This window comes from Halichoerus grypus, chromosome 6 (genome assembly GCF_964656455.1).
Source record: "Halichoerus grypus chromosome 6, mHalGry1.hap1.1, whole genome shotgun sequence".
Classification (NCBI taxonomy): domain Eukaryota; kingdom Metazoa; phylum Chordata; class Mammalia; order Carnivora; family Phocidae; genus Halichoerus; species Halichoerus grypus.
This window is the reverse complement of record NC_135717.1, coordinates 172,629,634-172,649,776: the sequence shown is the minus strand read 5'-3', so window position 1 is coordinate 172,649,776 and position 20,143 is coordinate 172,629,634. Positions and strand designations below refer to the sequence as shown.

Sequence of the window (20,143 nt, the reverse complement as noted above, 5' to 3'; positions counted from 1 at the left end):
ATGGCCCTCACTGTTTTCCTCATGGTTAGAGGCAGATGAAACGATCCCATTTCACAGATGGAGAAACAGCTCAGAGCGGCTAAGTGATTTGCCCCCGGGACAAAAACAGCTAGAAAGAACAGGTGACCACTTGTCTTCCTCCACAAGGGTGTTCTCCCCAAGTAAACCAAAGCAGTGAGCTATCTGGCCATGGGATTTGGGTTTTCTGTTTTTTAAAAATCTAAACACTGGTGCCTGGCTGGCGCAGTCAGTTGAGCATCCGACTCTTGGTTTCGGCTCTGATCGTGATCTCGGAGTTGTGGGATCGAGCCCCGCATCTGGCTCTATGCTCAGCACAGAGTCGACTTGGGACTTTCCCTCTCCCTCTGCTGCTCCACCCCGTGCTCGTGTGCTCCGCCCCCTCTCATAAATAAATAAATCCTTAAAAAGAAGTCTACTTTAAAAAATAAATAAAAATCTAAACTAGCTCTTAACAAAAATCTAAACAACCTCTTTGTGAGGCTGAGATATGGGGGGGCAGGGGGCTGGCAAGGAGGAGCCTCTCAGGGTCACGCAGGAGAGTGAGCATGGGCCCGCTGTTTGAGTGGGACTGGGGAAGTGAGTGGACTCAGGTTCACATTGCAGCTCCCCACCCACCAGCTGCTGTGTGACTGTGGGCAGGTTGCTTCACCTTTCTGAGCTGCTTGCTCATCTGTAAAGTGGTGGTAATGACAACCCACTGAGGGTTGTCCTGAGATGAACGCCCCTGTGGGGCTCATCATGGTGCTGAGCAGTAGACTCTCCGAGTTTCAGGGGACCTTGCAGATCATCTGGTCCATTCATTTCAGAGAGGGGAAGGGACTTAGCCAGGATCCCACAGCCAGCAAGGAGCAGAGCTCCCCAGTGCCCAGGTCAGTGCCTCAGCTGTCTCTCCCACCTTAAGGCAGAACTCTGGGCTCAGGGGTGTGTCTATGTAAATAGAGCTAGGGCTCAACATCACTTAATAGGACCAGGGAAATTGACTAAAGGAAGGGAAGGAGGGAGGGAGCACAGATACACAGTGCTCAAAATGAAGCACAATTACTTGTGAACTTTACTCTGAGCTTCCTGGCAGCCAAAGTGAAAAGGGACACATGCTCTGTTACGTAGCTTTCTTTGTCCTGGTTCCTCTGGGAAATGGAGCTTTGCCAGTGACTTAGGAATACGGTGATAGGTTTCATGTGCCTGGGTTTTATAACTTTGCCCAGCCAGCACCAGAATGGATGCTGGGATTCCCTAGATGAGGATGGTGGGGAGAGGGTGCTCCTGGCAGAGGGGACAGCACGAGCAGAGGCCTGGAGGTGTGAACCAACTGGTGTGCCTGCGGGAAGGGCAGGGGGCAGGCCCCTCCCCGTGCCCACACTGACCTCGTGGGTCTGTCCCTGTCATTTCAGTTGGGCCACGTGGTCCTCTCCCCAGTCTGGTTCCTCTACAGCCTGCTCATGAAGCTGTTCCAGCGCTCCACCCCGGCCATCACCCTTGAGAGCCCGGACATCAAGTACCCACTGCGGCTCATCGACAAGGAGGTGAGTGCCCGACACCGTGGGGGTCTGGACCCATGGAGGCTCCTCACCCTCTTTGCCAGCATCACAGTGTTTCTCAGCACCTGCTGTGTGTACTCAGGGCCCCGGCCCCCGCTCCAAAGTAGGTCTTGTTGTCTGCCCTTCTTATAGATGGGAAATTGAAGTGATGTTGCCTTCTAAAGTTACCTGTAAGTGTGCAGAAGGATTCAAACCCAGGTCTCTGACCACAGAGCCTGCTCTCCGAACTACGCTCTCTATCCCACAGAAAGCCAGAACAAGAGGGACCCCTCAGGACTTTGGGGTCGAAGCGCCCATTTAACAGATGGGAAAACAGAGGGCAAGAGAGGAGCAGGGGGGCATTGGAGGTCACGTTGTGAGTTAGGGGTAGAACCAGGATTCAGGCCTACCCCTGCCTTGGTCCCAGGAGCTTCCCAGCCCAGTGCCCCTTTCCTTAAAGTGAATGACTCCTCCCTGCCCCCACGGTCATCTACTCCGGGCCTGGTGCTTGTTGGACCCCGGTATCTCTTCCTCTGTGCAGATTCGTGATCCCGTTATCTCGCTATGGGGCTCCATCCACCCCTCTGGAAGGCTTACTCTTGCCCTCCTGTTTGACCCTTTTCCTTTTCAAACGTCTGATCATGATTTAAAACCATCCTCTCCCTCCTTTGACTTGCGTCCCTATAACAGCTGCTTTTCTCCCTACTCTCCCTCAGCAGAGCCCCTCCCTGCTGCTATTTCTGGCCACCGGCAGCTGCCTTGGAAGGGTGTGACAGGGAGAACTGAGTCATGGAGCAGAGAAAGTCACCTGCCAGGCCCTGAGCCCTGGGCCCCGGCTCCACCCTGAGCTCCATGCGAGTCTGAGGTCCCCTGAGGCACAGGACCGGGAGGTCACAGACACGTCAAAAACCAAAGATAGGAAAAAAAAAAATCGCTTCCCAGAGGCTTTTACCAGGCTTTATCTTTTCATTATGTTTTATATATATTTTAAAAATTTTAATTCCAGAAGGAATATATGGCTTGTATGTGCTCACTATAAAAATTCTTTGTGAAGTATTAACGTCCTGTCCATCCCATCCCCTGCCACGCCTCCCCCGTGTGGAGGGTCCCAATTCACGGGCCCGTGTGAGCCTTTTCTGGGCATCACATTCATATACGTGGATTTGCAGAGTTTCAGGCGTGTATATACTTACTCTCACTTTTTTAATAACCTGATTTTTTAGCCAGCCATACAACATGGACACCTTATCACATCTCACCTAAAGCTCGTTCATTATTTTTGACGACAGTCTAGTATTTCTCTGTAGGGATGTTGCACAGTGGACCCACCAGTCCCTTTGGATTGAGCCGGAGGCTAGTGTCTTAGCAGTTAAATCTGCCGCCTCCCCGTTGTAGCCTAGTGGTGGCTTTCCGGGGTCAGCCGGTGGGTCCGCTTTTTGATACTTTTGCTAAGCTCCCCCAGGGGCACAGGGAAGCCCCCACTGCGTGCCCTCCCCGTACCTGTTGACCCTCAAGGTCCCCCTGAAGCTCTGGGGGTCGACTGCGCGGCTCATCACGGCCAGCAGCCTCCTGAACGCCAGCACCATGCTGAGCCCCACACAGATGTGCCCTGCCACTGTCATCCAGCCCAAGAATTATCAGTGTCTTTCCCTCGTTTCTCTTCCAAAAATTGTCTGGTGTGTGGGTTTCTGACCTTGAGCCCCAGGACCAATGGATAATCCTGGAATCTGTTCCCAGGAGGCCTGGGGGCTCCGTTTGCGTGGTTCCTGGGGGAGGCAGCCTCAGGCCTGGGCTGCTGGGGTGGAGAGACCGCTGCTTGCATCCTGAGTGGTGGGTGGGCTCTGGCTTTCTGAGACCTGGGCCTCCTGGCTCTGCTCGGACACTTCAGGGACACTCAGAATGATGCTCTGCTCCTCTGGAGGAGTCTGCTGTCCTCCCTCCAAGTGATGACACTGTGTCCATCCGTGACCTTGCCACGTCGCCTGGTCTCGTGTGGGCGCGGACCAGTGCTGGACAGCGGCCTGCCTTCTGTGCGGCCCCTCCACACCCCCCCGTCCTGGCTGCCCCGGGTACAGGAGAGACCCCACAGGGGCCTCAGGGGGCTGGGGTGCTGGGCTTGTTCCCGGCTCTGACCACAGCTCACTGTGGGAGGCTTGCCTCCCCTGGCCTTGGTTTAAGACTGCTTAATGGGGATTCAGGGGCTTGGGTTCCGGCTCCTTTTTTGGCCCAGCCTGGCCCTTAACCAGCCTCTGCCCTGCTCTGGAGGGGAAGTGGCTGTCACCTGCCCATCCTGCGCAGGGTGGAGGCCTGGCTTAGGGCTCTTAGCCGTGGCCGTGACCTCGTGAGCAGTGGGGCTGGCACGCTTCCTGCCCTGTGCAGCCCTGCTGCAGTCACAGCTGTCCCACTTCTCAGGGGGCTTTGAGTGTAATCTGGAGCCCCTCTCTTGTGTCCTCGGCCCGGGTACACGGGCCTTGTCTCAGCTCTGCCCCTAGCTTGCCAGCCCAGGGCCCGAGGGCTTCCTGCCACCCCAGGACACTGCCCAAGCTGATGGCAGGGTTGGATCCTCCCCCTTGCCCCCAGAATTTTCTGGGCCATCTGGCAGCCTCCCTTTGGGATCCTGAGTTTGTTCCCTACCCTGATCACCTCGCTGGCTGGCCCCGGGCGGGTCCCTGCCCTTCCCTGGGCCAGTGGGAGCAGACGCGGTGTGCTTGCCTCCGGCGCCCGTGCACACGTGCCTGCAGGATGTGAGTCCGCGGGTGGCATCGGCATCCCTTCTGGGTGGCAACGGGGCACGAGCAGCTCTGAGGGCTGGGGGCGGGGCGCCGCCCAACGGCTCGGGTCTCTTTGCAGCTGATCAGCCACGACACCCGGCGGTTCCGCTTCGCCCTGCCGTCGCCGGAGCACATCCTGGGCCTCCCCGTCGGTGAGTGACACCAGGGGCTAGGTCAGAGAGTGGGAGCTTCACACTTGCACTAGGGAGAGTGGGGAAGGCTTCAAGGTGACAGCCACACTGGGCCTCCAAAGATGAGTGTCCGAAAGAGAGGGGAAATCCCCGGTGTTCCCGGCAGTGTCCCCGGCAGGAGCAGAGGTGTGGCAGCAGGAAGCTGGGGCATGATGGGAATCCCCGGGGGGTGGGGGCAGGAAGGGGGCCCTGGAGCCCAGGCCAGGCTGGCCTTGGAGGACAGGGCGGAGCACGGGGCGATGGCTGACTCGACCCAGCACAGGCTGCAGAGGTAGTCTGTGGCCCCCTCGGGACCGGCATCACCCCTCCTCATCCTGCAGGCCAGCACATCTACCTCTCAGCTCGGATCGATGGAAACCTGGTCATTCGGCCCTACACGCCCGTCTCCAGCGATGATGACAAGGGCTTTGTGGACCTGGTCATCAAGGTGAGGTCTTGGGGCCGCGGCCGTGTGGGGGCAGGAGTGACCACATCCCTTGTAATCTGGTCTCTGAAGGCCCAGTGCTCCCTCGTGCCTGGTTTCTGAATGAATAGCAAACGGGAGTTTCCCAGCACAAGCCAAATGTGGGGGCTTGGCAGAGGGCAGGATCTGAGGACAGATCGTCTGCAGGAGAGAAACCAGGAAGGTTGACCAGCTCGTGCGGAGCTCACTTGCCTGCTCTTGGACGGGCAGAGCCTAGGGCACTAGGTGTCCGGTTGTGGCCCCAGGGGGCCTGCCCCACCACACTCAGTCACACGGGCTCGGTGACAGCTGGTCCTTTCCTGAGCATGTTTCCCTAAGAAACAATCTAAAGCCCCCTCAAGAGTGGTGTGAGGAGCTCAGGTCATTGTCTGGGGAGCTGAGATCCATCATGGGTGAGGGATGGGTACACGCTGTGGGAGAGATGAAGCCATTAGATCAGAGACGCCCAGAACAGCCAGCAAGGATCTTAAGAATCATCACGTTGAGGGGCACGCAGGTGGCTCAGTTGGTTAAGCGTCCGACTCTTGATTTTGGCTCAGGTCATGATCTCAGGGTTGTGAGATCGAGCCCCGTGGAGTCTGCTTGAAATTCTCTCTCCCTCTGCCCCTCCCCCCTTCTTGCGCACTGTGCTCTCTTGCACGTGCGCACTCTCTCTCTCTCTCTCTCTAAAAAAAAAAAGTCATCACATCAAGTGGAAAGAGAAATGACAACCATAGCACAGTATACTTTTGTGAAAATTAGAAGCACAAGCTTTACAGAACGATCCATGTACTCAGATTACGCGTCCAGCAAATGCAAACCAGCCCAGGCCAGTGGAGGTGGGGTGTGGAGACCCTCCCAGGAAAGGCCCAAACCCCCATGGCCACCCTGGCTCAGCACTCCTGGGGGCCAGGCTTACTGTCCTAACTCCACTGTGTGGACCCTCTCACTGGGCCCCTCGTGGGCGGAAGGCCAGAGGCAGAGGCCCCTGTGGGCCGCAGCTGAGGCCCTGGGTCTCACAGGGTCCTAGGGTGGCGCCAGGTCTGTGAGGACAGGAAAGGAGCTGGGCCTGGGTCCCTCCTTAGCTTAGTGTCATTTAGATTGTACTGGGTGCCCAGGCCCAGGCTCGGGAGCCTGTCTTTGCCTGGAGAGTGGATACCCTTGCTCCAGGGGAGAAGCACATGAGACTGAGCACCAGGAATGGTACAGAGTGGGGCGGGTGGGGTGATGGGAGCTGCTCCCCTGGGCGGGTAACAGAGGGCCGAGACGTGGAGGCCGAGGAGGCGTTGACCAGACGGAGAGGAAGGAGAAGGACCTTCCCGGTGCAAAGGCCCTGAAGTCAGAAGGGGCACCTGGGTGGCTCAGTCGTTAAGCATCTGCCTTCGGCTCAGGTCATGATCCCAGGGTCCTGGCATCGAGCCCCGCATCGGGCTCCCTGCTCCGCGGGAAGCCTGCTTCTCCCTCTCCCACTCCCCCTGCTTGTGCTCTCTCTCTCTCGCTGTCTCTCTCTCTGTCAAATAAATAAGTAAAATCTTTAAAAAAAAAAAAAAAAGACTGATGCAGCCAAAGGGCAGGGGCTTCAGAGGACTAGGGGGGATAGGGAGGCAGTAAGGTTTGGGGCTTTGTCCGGAAGGAAAGGGAATGTGTCGAGGGTTGGAGCATCTGTTCTTGTTGGAATCACTCTAGCCGGATGTGGAGAAGGTGTTGGGGGTGGGGCTGGGATCCAAGTAGAGGATGGGAAACTCAGGAAGACCAGGCCCCTTCTGGCTCAGAGACCTTGCTCCCTGCTCCCCATTGGCCCCGGACAAAGGTCAGAGTCCTGGCCTGCACATGGCTCTGGCCGCCTCTCCCTGTCCTTGCGCTTCCCCCACGCTGACACCCCCCTGTGCTGTGTTCTCCCCGAGGCCCAGGCCTTTTGGGCTGCCTGTCTCTCCCTCCCTAGCCGCCCCTCCCTGCCCATCACAGCTGCTGGTCCCCCCACCCCCAGCCCAGCACCCTCAGCCCTGGGCAGGGCGAGCTGCATGCCCTCAGGCTCCCTATCTCTGTCTTGTAGCACTTCCTTTCTTTCAAAGGGGAAGTCCCACAGGGCACAGGGAGGGAAGTTGTTCCAGAAACGCTGTTTTTATGACAGCACAGAATGGAAAAAACCAAACATGCACAGGAGGGAGCTAAGCCCACTTCCCGGAGCCTTTTCTGTGCTGACAGCGTGGGAATCTCCCACCGGGAGGGGGCACAGAGACCGTTCTTGGCCGAACGTTAATACATTAAGCCCTCGAGTTGGGAGCCTTGTTCACCAGGCTGACGCTTTGTTCAGAGGGGATGTTAGGGAAAAGCAGACTCCTGGGGGGCTGGCATGCAGATGGGTGAGTTTAGATGGGTGGACAGGGCCTTACGTGAAAGAGCCACGCACAGGCCGCAGAGAACCCTGGAAGAGGCGCTCCCTTCCCTCTGTGTCCCAGAGCTCAGCCCGGTGACCCTGGGAATGGGGCCTGAGGACTGGGTGTGTCTTGCAGGTTTACTTCAAAGACACCCATCCTAAGTTCCCTGCTGGAGGGAAGATGTCCCAGTACCTGGAAAGCCTGAAGATTGGAGACACCATTGAGTTCCGGGGCCCGAACGGGCTGCTGGTCTACCAGGGCAAAGGTAATTTTGGGTTGGAGTGCCCGGAGGCCCCGGTGGGCACAGTGCAGGCTGGGTCTGCTGCTGTCTGGGTGGGTGGCCCTTGTTGGGCAGCCGGTCTCCTCTCTGGGGCCTCCGTTTCCCCGGCCGTATAGGAGGAAAGTTGGCCAGCAGAGGGGTTGCAGACTGGCTGCCCGCAGACCGGCTTTGTTTGACTGAAACCAGACAAGTGAAAGCATCGAGCCAGAGCATCTCTGGCTCCCCAGCCTCGCCACTGCCCCCCGCACCGTCTGTGGTGGGAACGAAGGGCCCATCTTCCTGCTCCTCTTTGCTGGCTTTTGTCACTCTCTCATCCTGTCTTACCCCCAATGGTGGCTGCCCGCACCTCAGACCCCCGAAGCAGGGGCCGGTGCTCCAGCCCGTCTAGCCCCAAGCTTGGCATGTTTGAGAGCTGGGGTCTCCTCATCTCCTCCCTGCTCCTCTCCGCAGGAAAGTTTGCCATCCGTCCAGACAAGAAGTCCAACCCCGTCATCAAGATGGTGAAGTCTGTCGGCATGATTGCAGGAGGGACCGGTACGTGGACTCTGAGCCCCTTGCTGAGCCTCGGCAGGCAGATGTCATGGGTGGGGGTCAAGGTCAGGGTCAGACCATGGGATGGGGCACAGATTAGAAGCAGTTGTGAGCTCCCCGAGGTCAGGAGCCCAGGCCCGGTTGTCCTGACACGCCACCCCCTGCCTGGGCCTGGGCCTGTGTGCACAAATACAGCAGGGCCTCACTCAGCATGTGGGGGGCTGCTGTTTTGCAGGCATCACCCCGATGCTGCAGGTGATCCGCGCCATCATGAAAGACCCACATGACCCTACCGTGTGCCACCTCCTGTTTGCCAACCAGGTCAGTGGGTGATCCCGAGATGTGCAAACCGGGCTCCTGCGGAGAGGGGGTGCAGGGCCCTGCGAGGCACCGCTCAGGGGGTCTGTGCGGCTCCGTGGCTGAAATGTGAGGGTGCTCTGAGCGTCCTGGGCACGGGCAGCCTTCCTGCGGCTGGTGGGGGTCAGGCTTTTCAGTCTGGAGCCCAGTGTCTGACCCAAGTGGGGCTGCTTCGGGGGCCGAGGGGGTGAGGCACCTGGAGCATTCCCCACCCTGGGATTTGCTCCCTGGCTGCTTCCTCTGAACCTCAGCACTCGCCCCACAAACAGAGGTAGGAACCCGGCCGTGAAGTGGAAGAATGCCGGCCTGGGCTGGGGCTGGGGCTGGCCTGGAGCCAGAGGGGCCAATCCTTACAGAGGGGCCGAGAGCACAGCTGCAGGCCCGCCCTGAGCTGGGGGTCTCGGGGCCGGGTCTGGACCTGGTCTCTCTGACTCCCGAGTGCATGTCCTCCTCCCCACGCCTACCCTACCGCCTGTCTGCCCTGGCCTGTTGTGTGACCTTGGACAGACCACTTTCCCTCTCTGGGCTCCGCTCCCTCACTGTGGAATTAGCTGATGAAACAAGGTCACCCCAAGGGTCTTTCTAGGTTTAGTGTTTTATGACTGAGTATGTGGATTTTGCAAAGTGACACCCCTTTGGGGGAAGGTCGAGGTGAGATACCCCTCCCCCAACAGCGCGGGGGCCACGCTCAGGCCTGCCGCGCCTCTAGATACGGTTCAGATCAGCTTGTCCCAGGGCCCCTCTGGCCCAGGCTCTGTCCCGTCCATCTGTAAGGTCCTTGGACTCCCACAACTACAGGATACTGCCCTGAAGCCAACCGAGGTGGCTTTGACGAGGCCCCGGGGTGGGTGGGAAGAGCCAGTAATTCCAAGCTGGTGGGGGTGGGGTGGGGTGGGGGGATGGCGGTTCCACTGGGTGCTGCTGGGCTGGTCTCTGGAGGCTGCCACTCTTGTGTCGCCCGTACGGGGCATCCTCAGGCCTGTTGGCTCACTAGCCAGGGTGGTGGAATTGCTCACTTTATAGCTCTGAGCTCAGATACCCAGAGAGGTGCTTGACCGACCAGGCTCACAGGAAGTAGCGGGACCAGGACTTGAGCCAGAGCGTATTTTATGAAAAATAACTATTTTAGAAAATACCGTCCCGTTTTATATATTTGCAAACCTTTCTAATGTCTGGCTTATTAGAAGCAGCTGGATTCCATACCTGTTTTTGCATTCGGTTGGGGCAGTGTGGCAAGTTACATAGCCTTTGGAAGTGGCAGTGTGCCCCCGTGATGGCAGGAGAGTGGAAAAAAAGCAGAGAAGGTGTTAGTATTATGTGAGGACAAAGTGTCCGTGCACAACCAAGAAAGTTTTGAGAAGAAAGAGTAAGAAGGAGGAATCCAGCCCGCTGGAGGGTGCTACTAAAGCATCAGTGTTGGGAACAGTGGTTCCTGAGCCACACGTGACAGCCGGGCTTACGGGACTTAAAGCATTTCTGGTAACATAATGGAAAGTCTAGACTGTGCTGGAACATGCTAGAACATGTGCTGTTTACATTTAAGTTAATGAGGATTAACTAAAATTTACAACTCACTTTCCCGGTTTTACTAGCTGCGTTTCATGGGTTCTGTAGCCACCTGTGGCTCGTGGTTACTGTCTGGGATAACAGATCTAGAACATTCCCATCCCCATCATTGCAGAAAGTTCCGCTGAGCAGCACTGGCCTAGAAACAGGCCCAGGTATATCCAAGGCTTTGCAGGTGGCATTTCAACCCGAGGAGAGGGACGAAAAGAGTGTCGGGTTAGTTGCTATGAATTTGGAAAATGTGGAGTAGATCCCTACTTTAACCTTCCAGTAAAATGACGTTTAGGTTAAAAATATACATGTAGAGGGGCACCTGGGTGGTTCAGTTGGTTGGGCGTCTGCCTTCAGCTCAGGTCATGATCCCAAGGTCCTGGGATCGAGCCCCACATCGGGCTCCTGGCTCGGCGGGAGCCTGCTTCTCCCTCTCCCACTCCCCCTGCTTGTGTTCCCTCTCTCGCTGTGTCTCTCTCTGTCAAATAAATAAAAATCTTTAAAAAAAAAAAAATGTATACGTAGAAAAGTGAAGCTTTAGAGGGGCTAGGTGAGCATTTTTATGAGTACTGAATGAATGAATGAGAATGGGCAGTGTAAGCAAGACACGAAAGGAGAGCCCATCGGCTTACAAATGAGAAAACCTTATAAATAAGATTGATAAATAACTCCGGGAAAAATCCGTACCTCATCACCAATATAGAAAGAGTCTTTTCAAACTAGTAAGATACAACTAGAGCCAGTGACAAATTTACCTTTTTTTTTAAGTAATAAAAAATACAGGCACCTGGCTGGCTCATTCGGAAGAGCACGCAACTCTTGATCTCGGGGTCATGGGTTCGAGCTCCACTTTGGGCATAGAGATTACTTAAAAAAAAAAAAAGAATGAATGAATAAACTTTAAAGTAAATACATAAGTAAATAAAACATGAGATTTACTTTCCATCCATCTGATTGGCCAAGACTAAATGGTTATTACCCAGGGCCGGCAAAGGCGTAGGAAGACGGACGGTGTTGGGTGCCCTGCTGGTGTGTGAATGACTGAAACCCACGTGTATCGAATGCCTTACCCGTGTGGAGTTTTCTGCCCCGAACTCCACTTTCTGAGATTTATCTAAGGAATTGGTAGGGCAGTGAGGATGGGCAGAGAGACATTGTTTATGAAGGAGGGTGTTCAAAACGATTTAAATGCCCTTCAGTGGAGAACAGGTGGTCCCTCTGTCCGGCGCAAGCTGGGCAGCTGGTAAGGGAAGCACAGGCACTCAGAGGCTGATGACACGTGGAGGGTCTGTGACATGTTCTTACCTTGGAAGAGCAGGTGACAAGGTGGCATGCGTCCTCTGATCCCATTTTTGTTAAAAAGAAAGTATATGTACTTATTAGAAAGCGAAGCCTAAAAGACATACAAAAAATCCTAACACTTGTTATCTCTGAAGACTATCAGGGGATTTTTCTTTACTTCCATATTTTAGCATTTTTTACACAGAGCTTGTCCAGCCTGAGCCCTGGCCCTGTCCTCACTCGATCAGGGCAGGAGGGGCCCACTGCCCCCCTGAGAAATGGGAGAAACGAGGGGCACCTGGGCAGCTCAGTCGATGAAGTGTCCGACTCTTGATTTCAGCTCTGGTCTTTTTTTTTTTTTTTTTTTTTAAAGATTTTATTTACTTATTTGACAGAGAGACACACAGCGAGAGAGGGAACACAAGCAGGGGGAGTGGGAGAGGGAGAAGCAGGCTTCCCGCTGAGCAGGGAGCCCGATGCGGGGCTCGATCCCAGGACCCTGGGATCATGACCTGAGCCGAAGGCAGACGCTTAACGACTGAGCCACCCAGGCGCCCCTTTCAGCTCTGGTCTTGATCTCGGGCTTGCGAGTTCAAGCCCTGCATTGGGCTTCACGCTGGGCATGGAGCCTACTTTAAAAAAGAAAAGAAAAGAAATGGAAGAAACAATCAACATCCTCCTCCCTGGGACCTGCAGACTCATGCCTCCTGCCTGCAGCCCATTTCCTGGAGGGGAATAATGAGGAACCAGACCTGCAGGGTCCTTGTGAGAACAAGTGCACCTTGAGCTGGGTCGGTCCCTCCTGTCAGCAGGACCCCCTCCACGCAGTGGGTACTTAGGAAATATTAATTGCTGTGGCTTCGAATCATCCGTCCTTTCCTGCTCAGTCCCTGCTGTGAATAGCCCCCCAGGAGCCCCTGAGCTCCTGACTGAGCATGTCGAGGTGCCGTTGGTCCTGTGGGAGCAGAGGAAATGCATCCCCACCTCTCCCAGGTCTGCCTCCCTGGGGAGGGCCGTGCTGCCCCAGCTCAGGGGCCCAGTAGTGGTTTGTGAGTAGGTGATCCCTTCTGGTTGACGGAGCCCTTTGGCCCCCAGTTTATAGCAGCCCCGTGAAGTCAGTCACGCCGCCCACTGGCTCGAGGAGCCCCTTCTATCTGGGAGTGACCTGGAGACTCGTGTGGCAGAGAGGCCTGTGGTCAGAGGGGCCATGTGAGGAGCAGGTCGCTGATGCCCCTGGGGAGTCTAGGAAGGCTTCCTGGAGGAGGTGACACCAAGCTGAAGGACTGGCCACGTGGAGCCAACTGGATGAAGCCGGTGGGAGCAGAGAGTGGGGAGCTGTAGGCCACAGCGTAGGTGAGACTGTGGAAGGAGCAGGTGTGATTTGGGGACTCGTTGTCTGCATTTCCCGATTTAAGGATGTGCAACCCAAGATACCAGAACGTAAGGAGGCTTATCTGAGGGATGGGGCACCTGTCACCAGAACCAACTGCTATTTTACGTGGGACAGGCACTGCGCAGGTTTTGGCCTGTTTGCCTCGGTCTTCCCTTGTTCCATAGTTGACTGCACCTGTGTTCAGCTGTTCGCTTCCTCCACCCCGTTATGTGGGGCACGTGTCCCCACAGCGGTAGAAACCATCTGCAAACGCCATTTGTAATGAACGTCATCCGCAGCTTCGAGCCGCGCCTCGGGCAAGATGGGCAGAACGGGGCGCACGTTTCTGGGAGTCTGGGTCAGCTCCGCCGGGCTGCTGTCCTGCAAGCTTTGCCAAGTGTGTGGCCCACGGTGGGCGGGATGATGAGCCATTTGGGCGACGAGTGTCTCCAAGGGCAGTCCCTCCTGACCTCCGGGCCCTGCGTCCCCCCCCCCCCCCAGACTGAGAAGGACATCCTGCTGCGGCCCGAGCTGGAGGAACTGAGGAACGAACATTCTGCTCGCTTCAAGCTCTGGTACACTGTGGACAAGGCCCCTGAAGGTGAGACAGAAGCGCTGGGTGGGCTGGGCTGGGTGAGGGTGCTGGGCCTTCGACTCGCTTGGTCTCCGATGGTGCTCAGGGTGGTTCTGGGAGAGGGAGGTGGTGTGACCCCACCTCACAGATGAAGGAGGGGTCAGAGAGGGGAACCCCCAGCTAGAAAACAGCGGAGCCGAGGCTTGAACTCCCATCCTCCTCCAGAGCCCAAGGCCTTCCGCCCTTGCTGGACAAAGCAAGCTGGACTTCTGCCCTTGGTGGGGGGGCTCACTCTGGGGCAGGTCAGCAGGGTCACTGCGGGGGGGTGGGGGCAACTGCGCCCCCTGTGCGGTTTGTACCCTGTAAGGCATGTTACACCGTTTTCTCCCTGGGCCTTGGGGGCTGGGCTGACCTACAGTGACCGTCCTTCTACCCATGCCAAGGTCACGTAGGAGCGGCAAGTGAGGGCTGCCTGCAAAACCTGAAACAAGGCTGCCCTCTGGGAGTTGAGTTCTGCTTCATTCTCCTGCTGTAGGTAGAGATGTGGGTACAAGAAATATCTCAATTTCTTCTTTGCTGTGAGAAAAGCAGTAGCTCAGGCTTCTTGGTCTGCGACACTGACGATGCTTGGCCAAGTGGCGGCAGCCCTGTCGGTCAGGCTCTTCTACTTTTCAAGAGAAGCAGGGACCTGCATCTCCACGGGAAACTTCTAAATGTTGGAAACGACATTTTCGAAGCACCCTTAGGGCCCCAGTGTGTGATCGGCCACCCTGCCCTTGCTTTGCCTCCCACCTCCTCCTGGGGCCCACAGTTCCCCAGGGCTCAACCATGGTGTGGGGACACCCCACCTCTGCTTCCCCTGGAACTGAGCAGATGGGCTCTAGGGATGGGCGCCCGTCTCATGAGCTGGGTCCTCTGGACCCATCCCCGAGAGGAGCCGTCCTTCTGGGGTGATCAAGCCGGGTCCTGGGCCTCCTGGCCAAGAGCTATGTGTGGGCCTGGTTGGATTGTGGACCTGACAGCAGGACCCCGAGATCTGTCGCTGGCCGGCCAGCCTGGACCAGCCCATCTGAACCAGGCTCCTTGTCCACTGTTCCTGAAGCTGGCTTGGCCCCGTGAGCTGATGTTCTAGTGGGGGGAGATGAACAGGAAACAGGCTTATTAGCAAGTTACAGAGTCAGGTAGCAGGTGGTTAGTGAGACCAGGGAGAAACAAAGCACAGCTGACCTTGGGCAACACCAGGATTCGGGGCACTGACCCCCACGTGCAGTTGAAAATCCGCATAGAACTTTTGACTCCACAAAAACGTAACCACTCATACCCTACTGTTGACCAGAAGCCTTACCAAGAACACAAATCCCCCATTAACACCTATTTTGTATGTCACACATGTGGTATTCTTACAGTAAACTGGGCTAGAGAGAAGAAAGTGTTAACAAGAAACTCATAAGGAAAATACATTGACAGTAGTGTACTAATGGCCAAAAATGCACATATGAGTGGACCCGTGCTGGTCGTCCCCGCACACACACACCCCCGCCGCTGTTCACAGGCCAACTGTAGGGTCAGGCAGGGAGGTCTGGCAGGGCCACCGAGAAGGGGAGTTGCTCCTTTTCCTACAGTAAAGAAAGGAGTATTTCTTTTGTATCCCTGTCTCAATCAAAGGTGGGAAACAGGTGTTTCCTCCCTGCTGGTCTCATGGGAGGGTAGGCTGGTCCCTGTGGCCCGCGGAGGAGGGCCCGGCGCTGACCCCTGGTGGTGACACATGGCTCACCACTGGAGTGCTGCCTCCTGGGGACCCGTTCAGACAGCAGCCAGTTACCCGCCAAGGAGGACTTTGGGCTGGGTGGTCTAGCATCTCACACGTACGTTTATTACTACCCTGACCCACAGTTCAAGAGGAGTTGGGGTGTTGCTGCAGCATTAGGTATAAACTGCAATCCTTCGTGCTGAGAAAGGTCATGGTAGCAGGCGGGCGAGGCTGGCGTGGAAGTGAAGGAACGGGGAGCGGGGTGAGCTCCCGTGGCAAGGACAGCGGCCCTGCGTTTCCCCACAAAGCCACCTTCAGTACCCTGTATAAAGAAAAATACACTGTCTGGTAAAATTGAGCTGTTTTGTACCTGCACGTTTTACACACTAGCAAATACAGCTTAGTCCCGTGCAATTTCTTAAAAATAGACTTAAACCTCCTCCACCTATTTCTCCCTCCCCCCACCCCTGCCTCTGGCAACCAGCAATCTGTTCTCTATATCTATGAGCTTGGGGTTTTTTGGTTGTGTTGGGTTTTTTTTGTTTTTTTTTTAAAGAGTCCACGTGTAAGTGAGCTCATACAGTATTTTGACTTTCTGTCTGACTCATTTCACTTAGCATAATGCCCCCGAGGCCCGTCCATGTTGTCACAAATGGCAAGATTTCATTCTTTTCTGTGGCTGAGTAATATTCCATTGTATTGAAGGGGTTCAGGACCCCCCCCCCAAATGTGCCACTTTGGCATGTGGATTATCTTGAGCTAGAGGCACTTGAGACCCTGCTGAGCTCAAGAGAAACTTTGATCCCTTCCTTAACTATACAGAAGAATCTAAATTGGGGGTCTTTCCCAGAATAAGGGCTATTAACAGAGGTAAATTTTACCTGAGTGATCCATCTGTCGGGTAGGGCAAACATCTAACTACCAAACATCTGCTCTTCTTATCACCCTGTGAAATGCATTCCTTCCCTCCGAAATCCCAGAGCCCTGCCCCCTTCTCCTTAGTTCAGAATGACATATAGACCTCATTTTGCCTGACTGTCTTTGGAATGTCTGTGTCTGTGTGGATTCCCTGTGTGTACGCTCTTAAATTTGATTTTCTCCTGTTAATCTCTCTCATGTCAATTTGATTCTTAGCCCAGCTAGAAGGACCTTGAAGGGACAGGAATTCTTGCTCCCTGACAGTATTTGTAACACACTTTCTTTACCCATGTATCCATTAATGGACATTTCCGCTGCTTCCCTATCTTGGCTGTTGTAAACAATGCAGCAGTGAACATGGGGTGCAGAAATCTTTTTGAGTTAGTGTTTTCATTTTCTTCAGATAAATACCCAAAAGTGGGATTGCTGGATCATAGTGTAATTCTATCTTTAATTTTTTGAGGCACCTCCATACTGTTTTCTTCAGTGGCTGCACCAGCTTGCATTCCCACCCACAGTGCATGAGGGTCCCTTTTTCTCCACATCCTCGCCAACACTTGTTGTTTCCTGTCTTCTGATGATGGCATTCTGACAGCTGTGAGGTGTGCACTTGAGCAGAATGTGTGTGTGCTTTTGGATGGAATGTTCTATAAATGTTTGTTAGGTCCATCTGGTCTAACGTGTTCCTTAAGGCCAATGTTTCCTTATTGCTTTTCTGTCTGGGTGAGCTATCCATTGATAAAAGTGGGGTATTAAAATCCCTCCCTATTGGGGCACCTGGGTGGCTCAGTCAGTTAAGCATCCAACTCTTGGTTTCAGCTCAGGTCATGATCTCGAGGTCATGGGATCGAGCCCCATTTCGGGCGCTATGCTCAGGGCAGAGTCTGCTTCAGATTCTCTCTCCCTCTCCCTCCTGCTCCCTTTCTCTCTCTATCTCTCAAATAAATAATCTTTTTTTAAAATCCCTTACTATTATTGTGTTGCTATTTCTCCCTTTAGATCTGTTAGTATTGGCTTTATATAATCGGGTACTTCTATGTCGGGTGCATAAATATTGACCAGTGTTATATCCTTGTTGGATTGACCTCTTTACCTTTATGTAATGCCCATCTTTGTCTCTTATTTACTCTAGCTTTCTTTTCATTTCCATTTGCATAGAATATCTTTTTCCGTCCCTTCACTCTCAGTCTGCGTGTGTCCTTACAAACATCTGAAGTGAGTGTCTTGTAGGCAACATGTAGATAGGTCTTATTTGTTTTCTTCTAATTCCAGTGTAGTTAACATACGGTGTTACACATTTCAGGTGTACAATGAAGTGATTCAACAATTCTATCCATTACTTAGTGCTCATCATGATAGGTGTCCTCTTCATCCCCTCACCTGTTTCACCCATCCCCCCATCCACCTCCCCTCTGATAACCATCTCTCTGTTCTCCACAGTTAAAGAGTCTGTTTTCTGGTTTGTCTGGGTTTTTTTTTTTTTTTCTTTGTTTTGTTTCTTAAGTTCCATATGTGAGTGACATCATCTGGTATTTGTCTTTCTCTGACTGACTGACTTCACTTAGCATTATATTCTCTAGATCCATCCATGTTGTTGCAAATGGCAAGATTTCATTATGGCTAATATTCCATTATATATACACACCACATCTTCTTTATCCGTTCATCAATTGATGGACACTTGGGCTGCTTCCATAATTTGGCTATTGTAAATAACGTGGCTATAAACATAGGGGTGCATGTATCCCTTTGAATTAGTGTTTTTGTATTCTGTGGGTAAATACCCAGTTGCATGATTACTGGATCATAGTGTAATTCTATTTTTAATTTTTTGAGGCACTTCCATACTGTTTTCCACAGTGGCTGCACCAGTTTGCCTTCCCACCAACAGTGCACAAGGGTTCCATTTTCTCCACATCCTTGCCAACACCTCGTTTTTTGTTTTTTATTTTTTTGTGTTTGTATTTTTTTATTTTTGTTTTTGTGTTTTTTATTTTAGCCACTGTGACAGGTGTGAGGTGATATCTCATTGTAGTTTTGATTTGTATTTCCCTGCTGATGAGTGATGTGGAGCATATTTTTATGTGTCTGTTGGCCATCTGGATGTCTATGGAGAAATGTCTGTTCATGTCTCCTGCCCATTTTTTAATTGGACTGTTTGTTTTTTGGATGTTGAGTTGTATCAGTTCTTTATATATTTTGGATACTAATCCTTTATCTGATATGTCATTTGTAAATATCTGCTCCCATTCCGTAGGTTGTCTTTTAGTTTTGTTGGTTGTTTCCTCTGCTATGCAGAAGCTTTTTATTTTGATGTAGTCCCAATAGTTTATTTTTGCTTTGATTTCTCTTGCCTCTGGGGACCTATCTAGAAAAATGTCGCTATGGCTGATGTTAGAGACATTACTGCCTGTGCTCTCTTCTAGTGTTTTTATAGTTTCAGGTCTCACATTTAGGTCCTTAACCCATTTTGAGGGCTTTTTTTTGTGTGTGTATGGTGTACAAAAATGGTCTAGTTTCATCCTTTTGCATGTAGCGGTCTGGTTTCCCCAACACCATTTGTTGAAGAGACTGCCTTTTTCCCTATTGGATATTCTTGCCTCCTTTGTTGAAGATTAATTGACCATATAATCATGTGTTTATTTCTGGGCTTTCTATTCTGTTCCATGGATTTATGTGTCTGTTTTCGTGTCCATATAGACAGGTCTTGTTTTTTATCCACTCAGCCACTTTTGATTGGAGAATTTAGCCCATTTACATTTAAAGTAAATATTGATAGCTATGCACTATTGCCATTTTGTTAATTGCTTACTGGCTGTTTTGTTCTGGGCGAGCCAGGCTGGGGCAGGGGACCAGAGCAAGTGTTTGCTCTGGATCAGCCTCTTCATTCTTCAGTGTTTGTTGAAAGAAGGGAAAAACTCACGGTACAGGAGTATAACGGTCAAGGGGAGGGGGCTTTGGGCAGGTGGGCAGTCGTTGGGCAGTCACGCGGCCACACTTGGACTCACCTGGTCTTCCGCCCGCAGCCTGGGACTACAGCCAGGGCTTCGTAAATGAAGAGATGATCCGGGATCACCTCCCGCCTCCAGAGGAGGAGCCACTGATACTGATGTGTGGACCCCCGCCCATGATCCAGTACGCCTGCCTGCCTAACCTGGACCGCGTGGGCCACCCCAAGGAGCGCTGCTTCGCCTTCTGAGGGCCAGGCACTGGCCGCTCGCACGCCCGCCCCGCATACTCACCGTGCCCTGTCCACACCTCCCGCCACTGTTCTTTAACATCACTTCCTTCCCCCACATCTCCCACTGTGGCCCTGGGTTTAGCCTGGCCTGCCTGTGCTTGGCTGGCTATCCCGCTGGGCTGGCCCCCGAGGGACCCCTTTGGGAGCAGGGTTCTGTTACAGGTGGGCTGCCACCAGCCACCTTCTGGGCGGGTTCCTGTCTGGCCCTCATCGGTTCTTACCAGTGATGCTCGGCCCTGGCCCTGGCCCTCCCCTCCCTCTGCCCCACCCACCCACACACTACTAGGCCAAGGCTGCAAGCGCCACGCTCCACCCACCCCTCCCAGGGCAGACGACGTCTGGAAATAAACACGAATGTACAGGTAGCCCAGAGCTGCAGGTGCCAGGGACACCCCCCCCCCCGCCAGGCACTGCCTCGGGACCCCCGCCTGCCACCCCTCACTACCTGCTCAGGGCCACAGCCCGGCCTCAGCACCTGACACTACATGACAGTAACACCAAAAAGTCCTCTTGGCAGGCGCCGTGGGGTAGAGAGTCTGTCCCCCACCCCAGGACCCAGGCAAGCCCAGCCAGCAGGGAGCTGGGCTCTCCTCCCTCCGGGCTGGAGGAGGAGGAGGAGGGGGCTGGCCGAGGGCTCCTCTGGTGGGCACACGGGCCCTCCGGAAGCCTCAGCATCTTTCCCAACACACCTGAGCATTCAGGCCAGCAGTCTGGTGGACCGCCTCGGGAGCCCGGGCCACCAGCGCTGATGGCCGAGCTGAGACATGTGTATTTATTCCTCTGTCCCAGACCCGCCCCTCATGCTGCCTGCACCCCAGCAGAGGGGAGGTTTCGTCTGAGCAGCATTCTCCGTGATCTTGATGTTGCCTTTAGACAAGGGTGGGTTCGCCTCTTGCGTATGGGCTTTTTCAGAATCATTTATGAGCAGAAAAAACATTGAAATAAAACTTTGCTATTACTAA

The 20,143-nt window shown here is 54.0% G+C and overlaps 1 protein-coding gene across 2 annotated transcripts in view; it reads left to right on the top strand.

The window, feature by feature from the left end:
• The window catches only part of CYB5R3 (cytochrome b5 reductase 3), a 27,952-nt gene extending 7,809 nt beyond the window's left edge, over nucleotides 1-20,143 (top strand). For both annotated transcript variants that reach the window (XM_036088364.2, XM_036088365.2), the window contains exons 2-9: nucleotides 1,413-1,544; nucleotides 4,389-4,461; nucleotides 4,821-4,927; nucleotides 7,456-7,585; nucleotides 8,051-8,134; nucleotides 8,367-8,452; nucleotides 13,200-13,299; nucleotides 18,967-20,143. In XM_036088364.2, coding sequence (XP_035944257.1) covers nucleotides 1,413-1,544; nucleotides 4,389-4,461; nucleotides 4,821-4,927; nucleotides 7,456-7,585; nucleotides 8,051-8,134; nucleotides 8,367-8,452; nucleotides 13,200-13,299; nucleotides 18,967-19,139 — 885 coding nt within the window. In that variant the 3' untranslated portion in view covers nucleotides 19,140-20,143. The remainder of the gene's footprint in view (nucleotides 1-1,412; nucleotides 1,545-4,388; nucleotides 4,462-4,820; nucleotides 4,928-7,455; nucleotides 7,586-8,050; nucleotides 8,135-8,366; nucleotides 8,453-13,199; nucleotides 13,300-18,966) is intronic.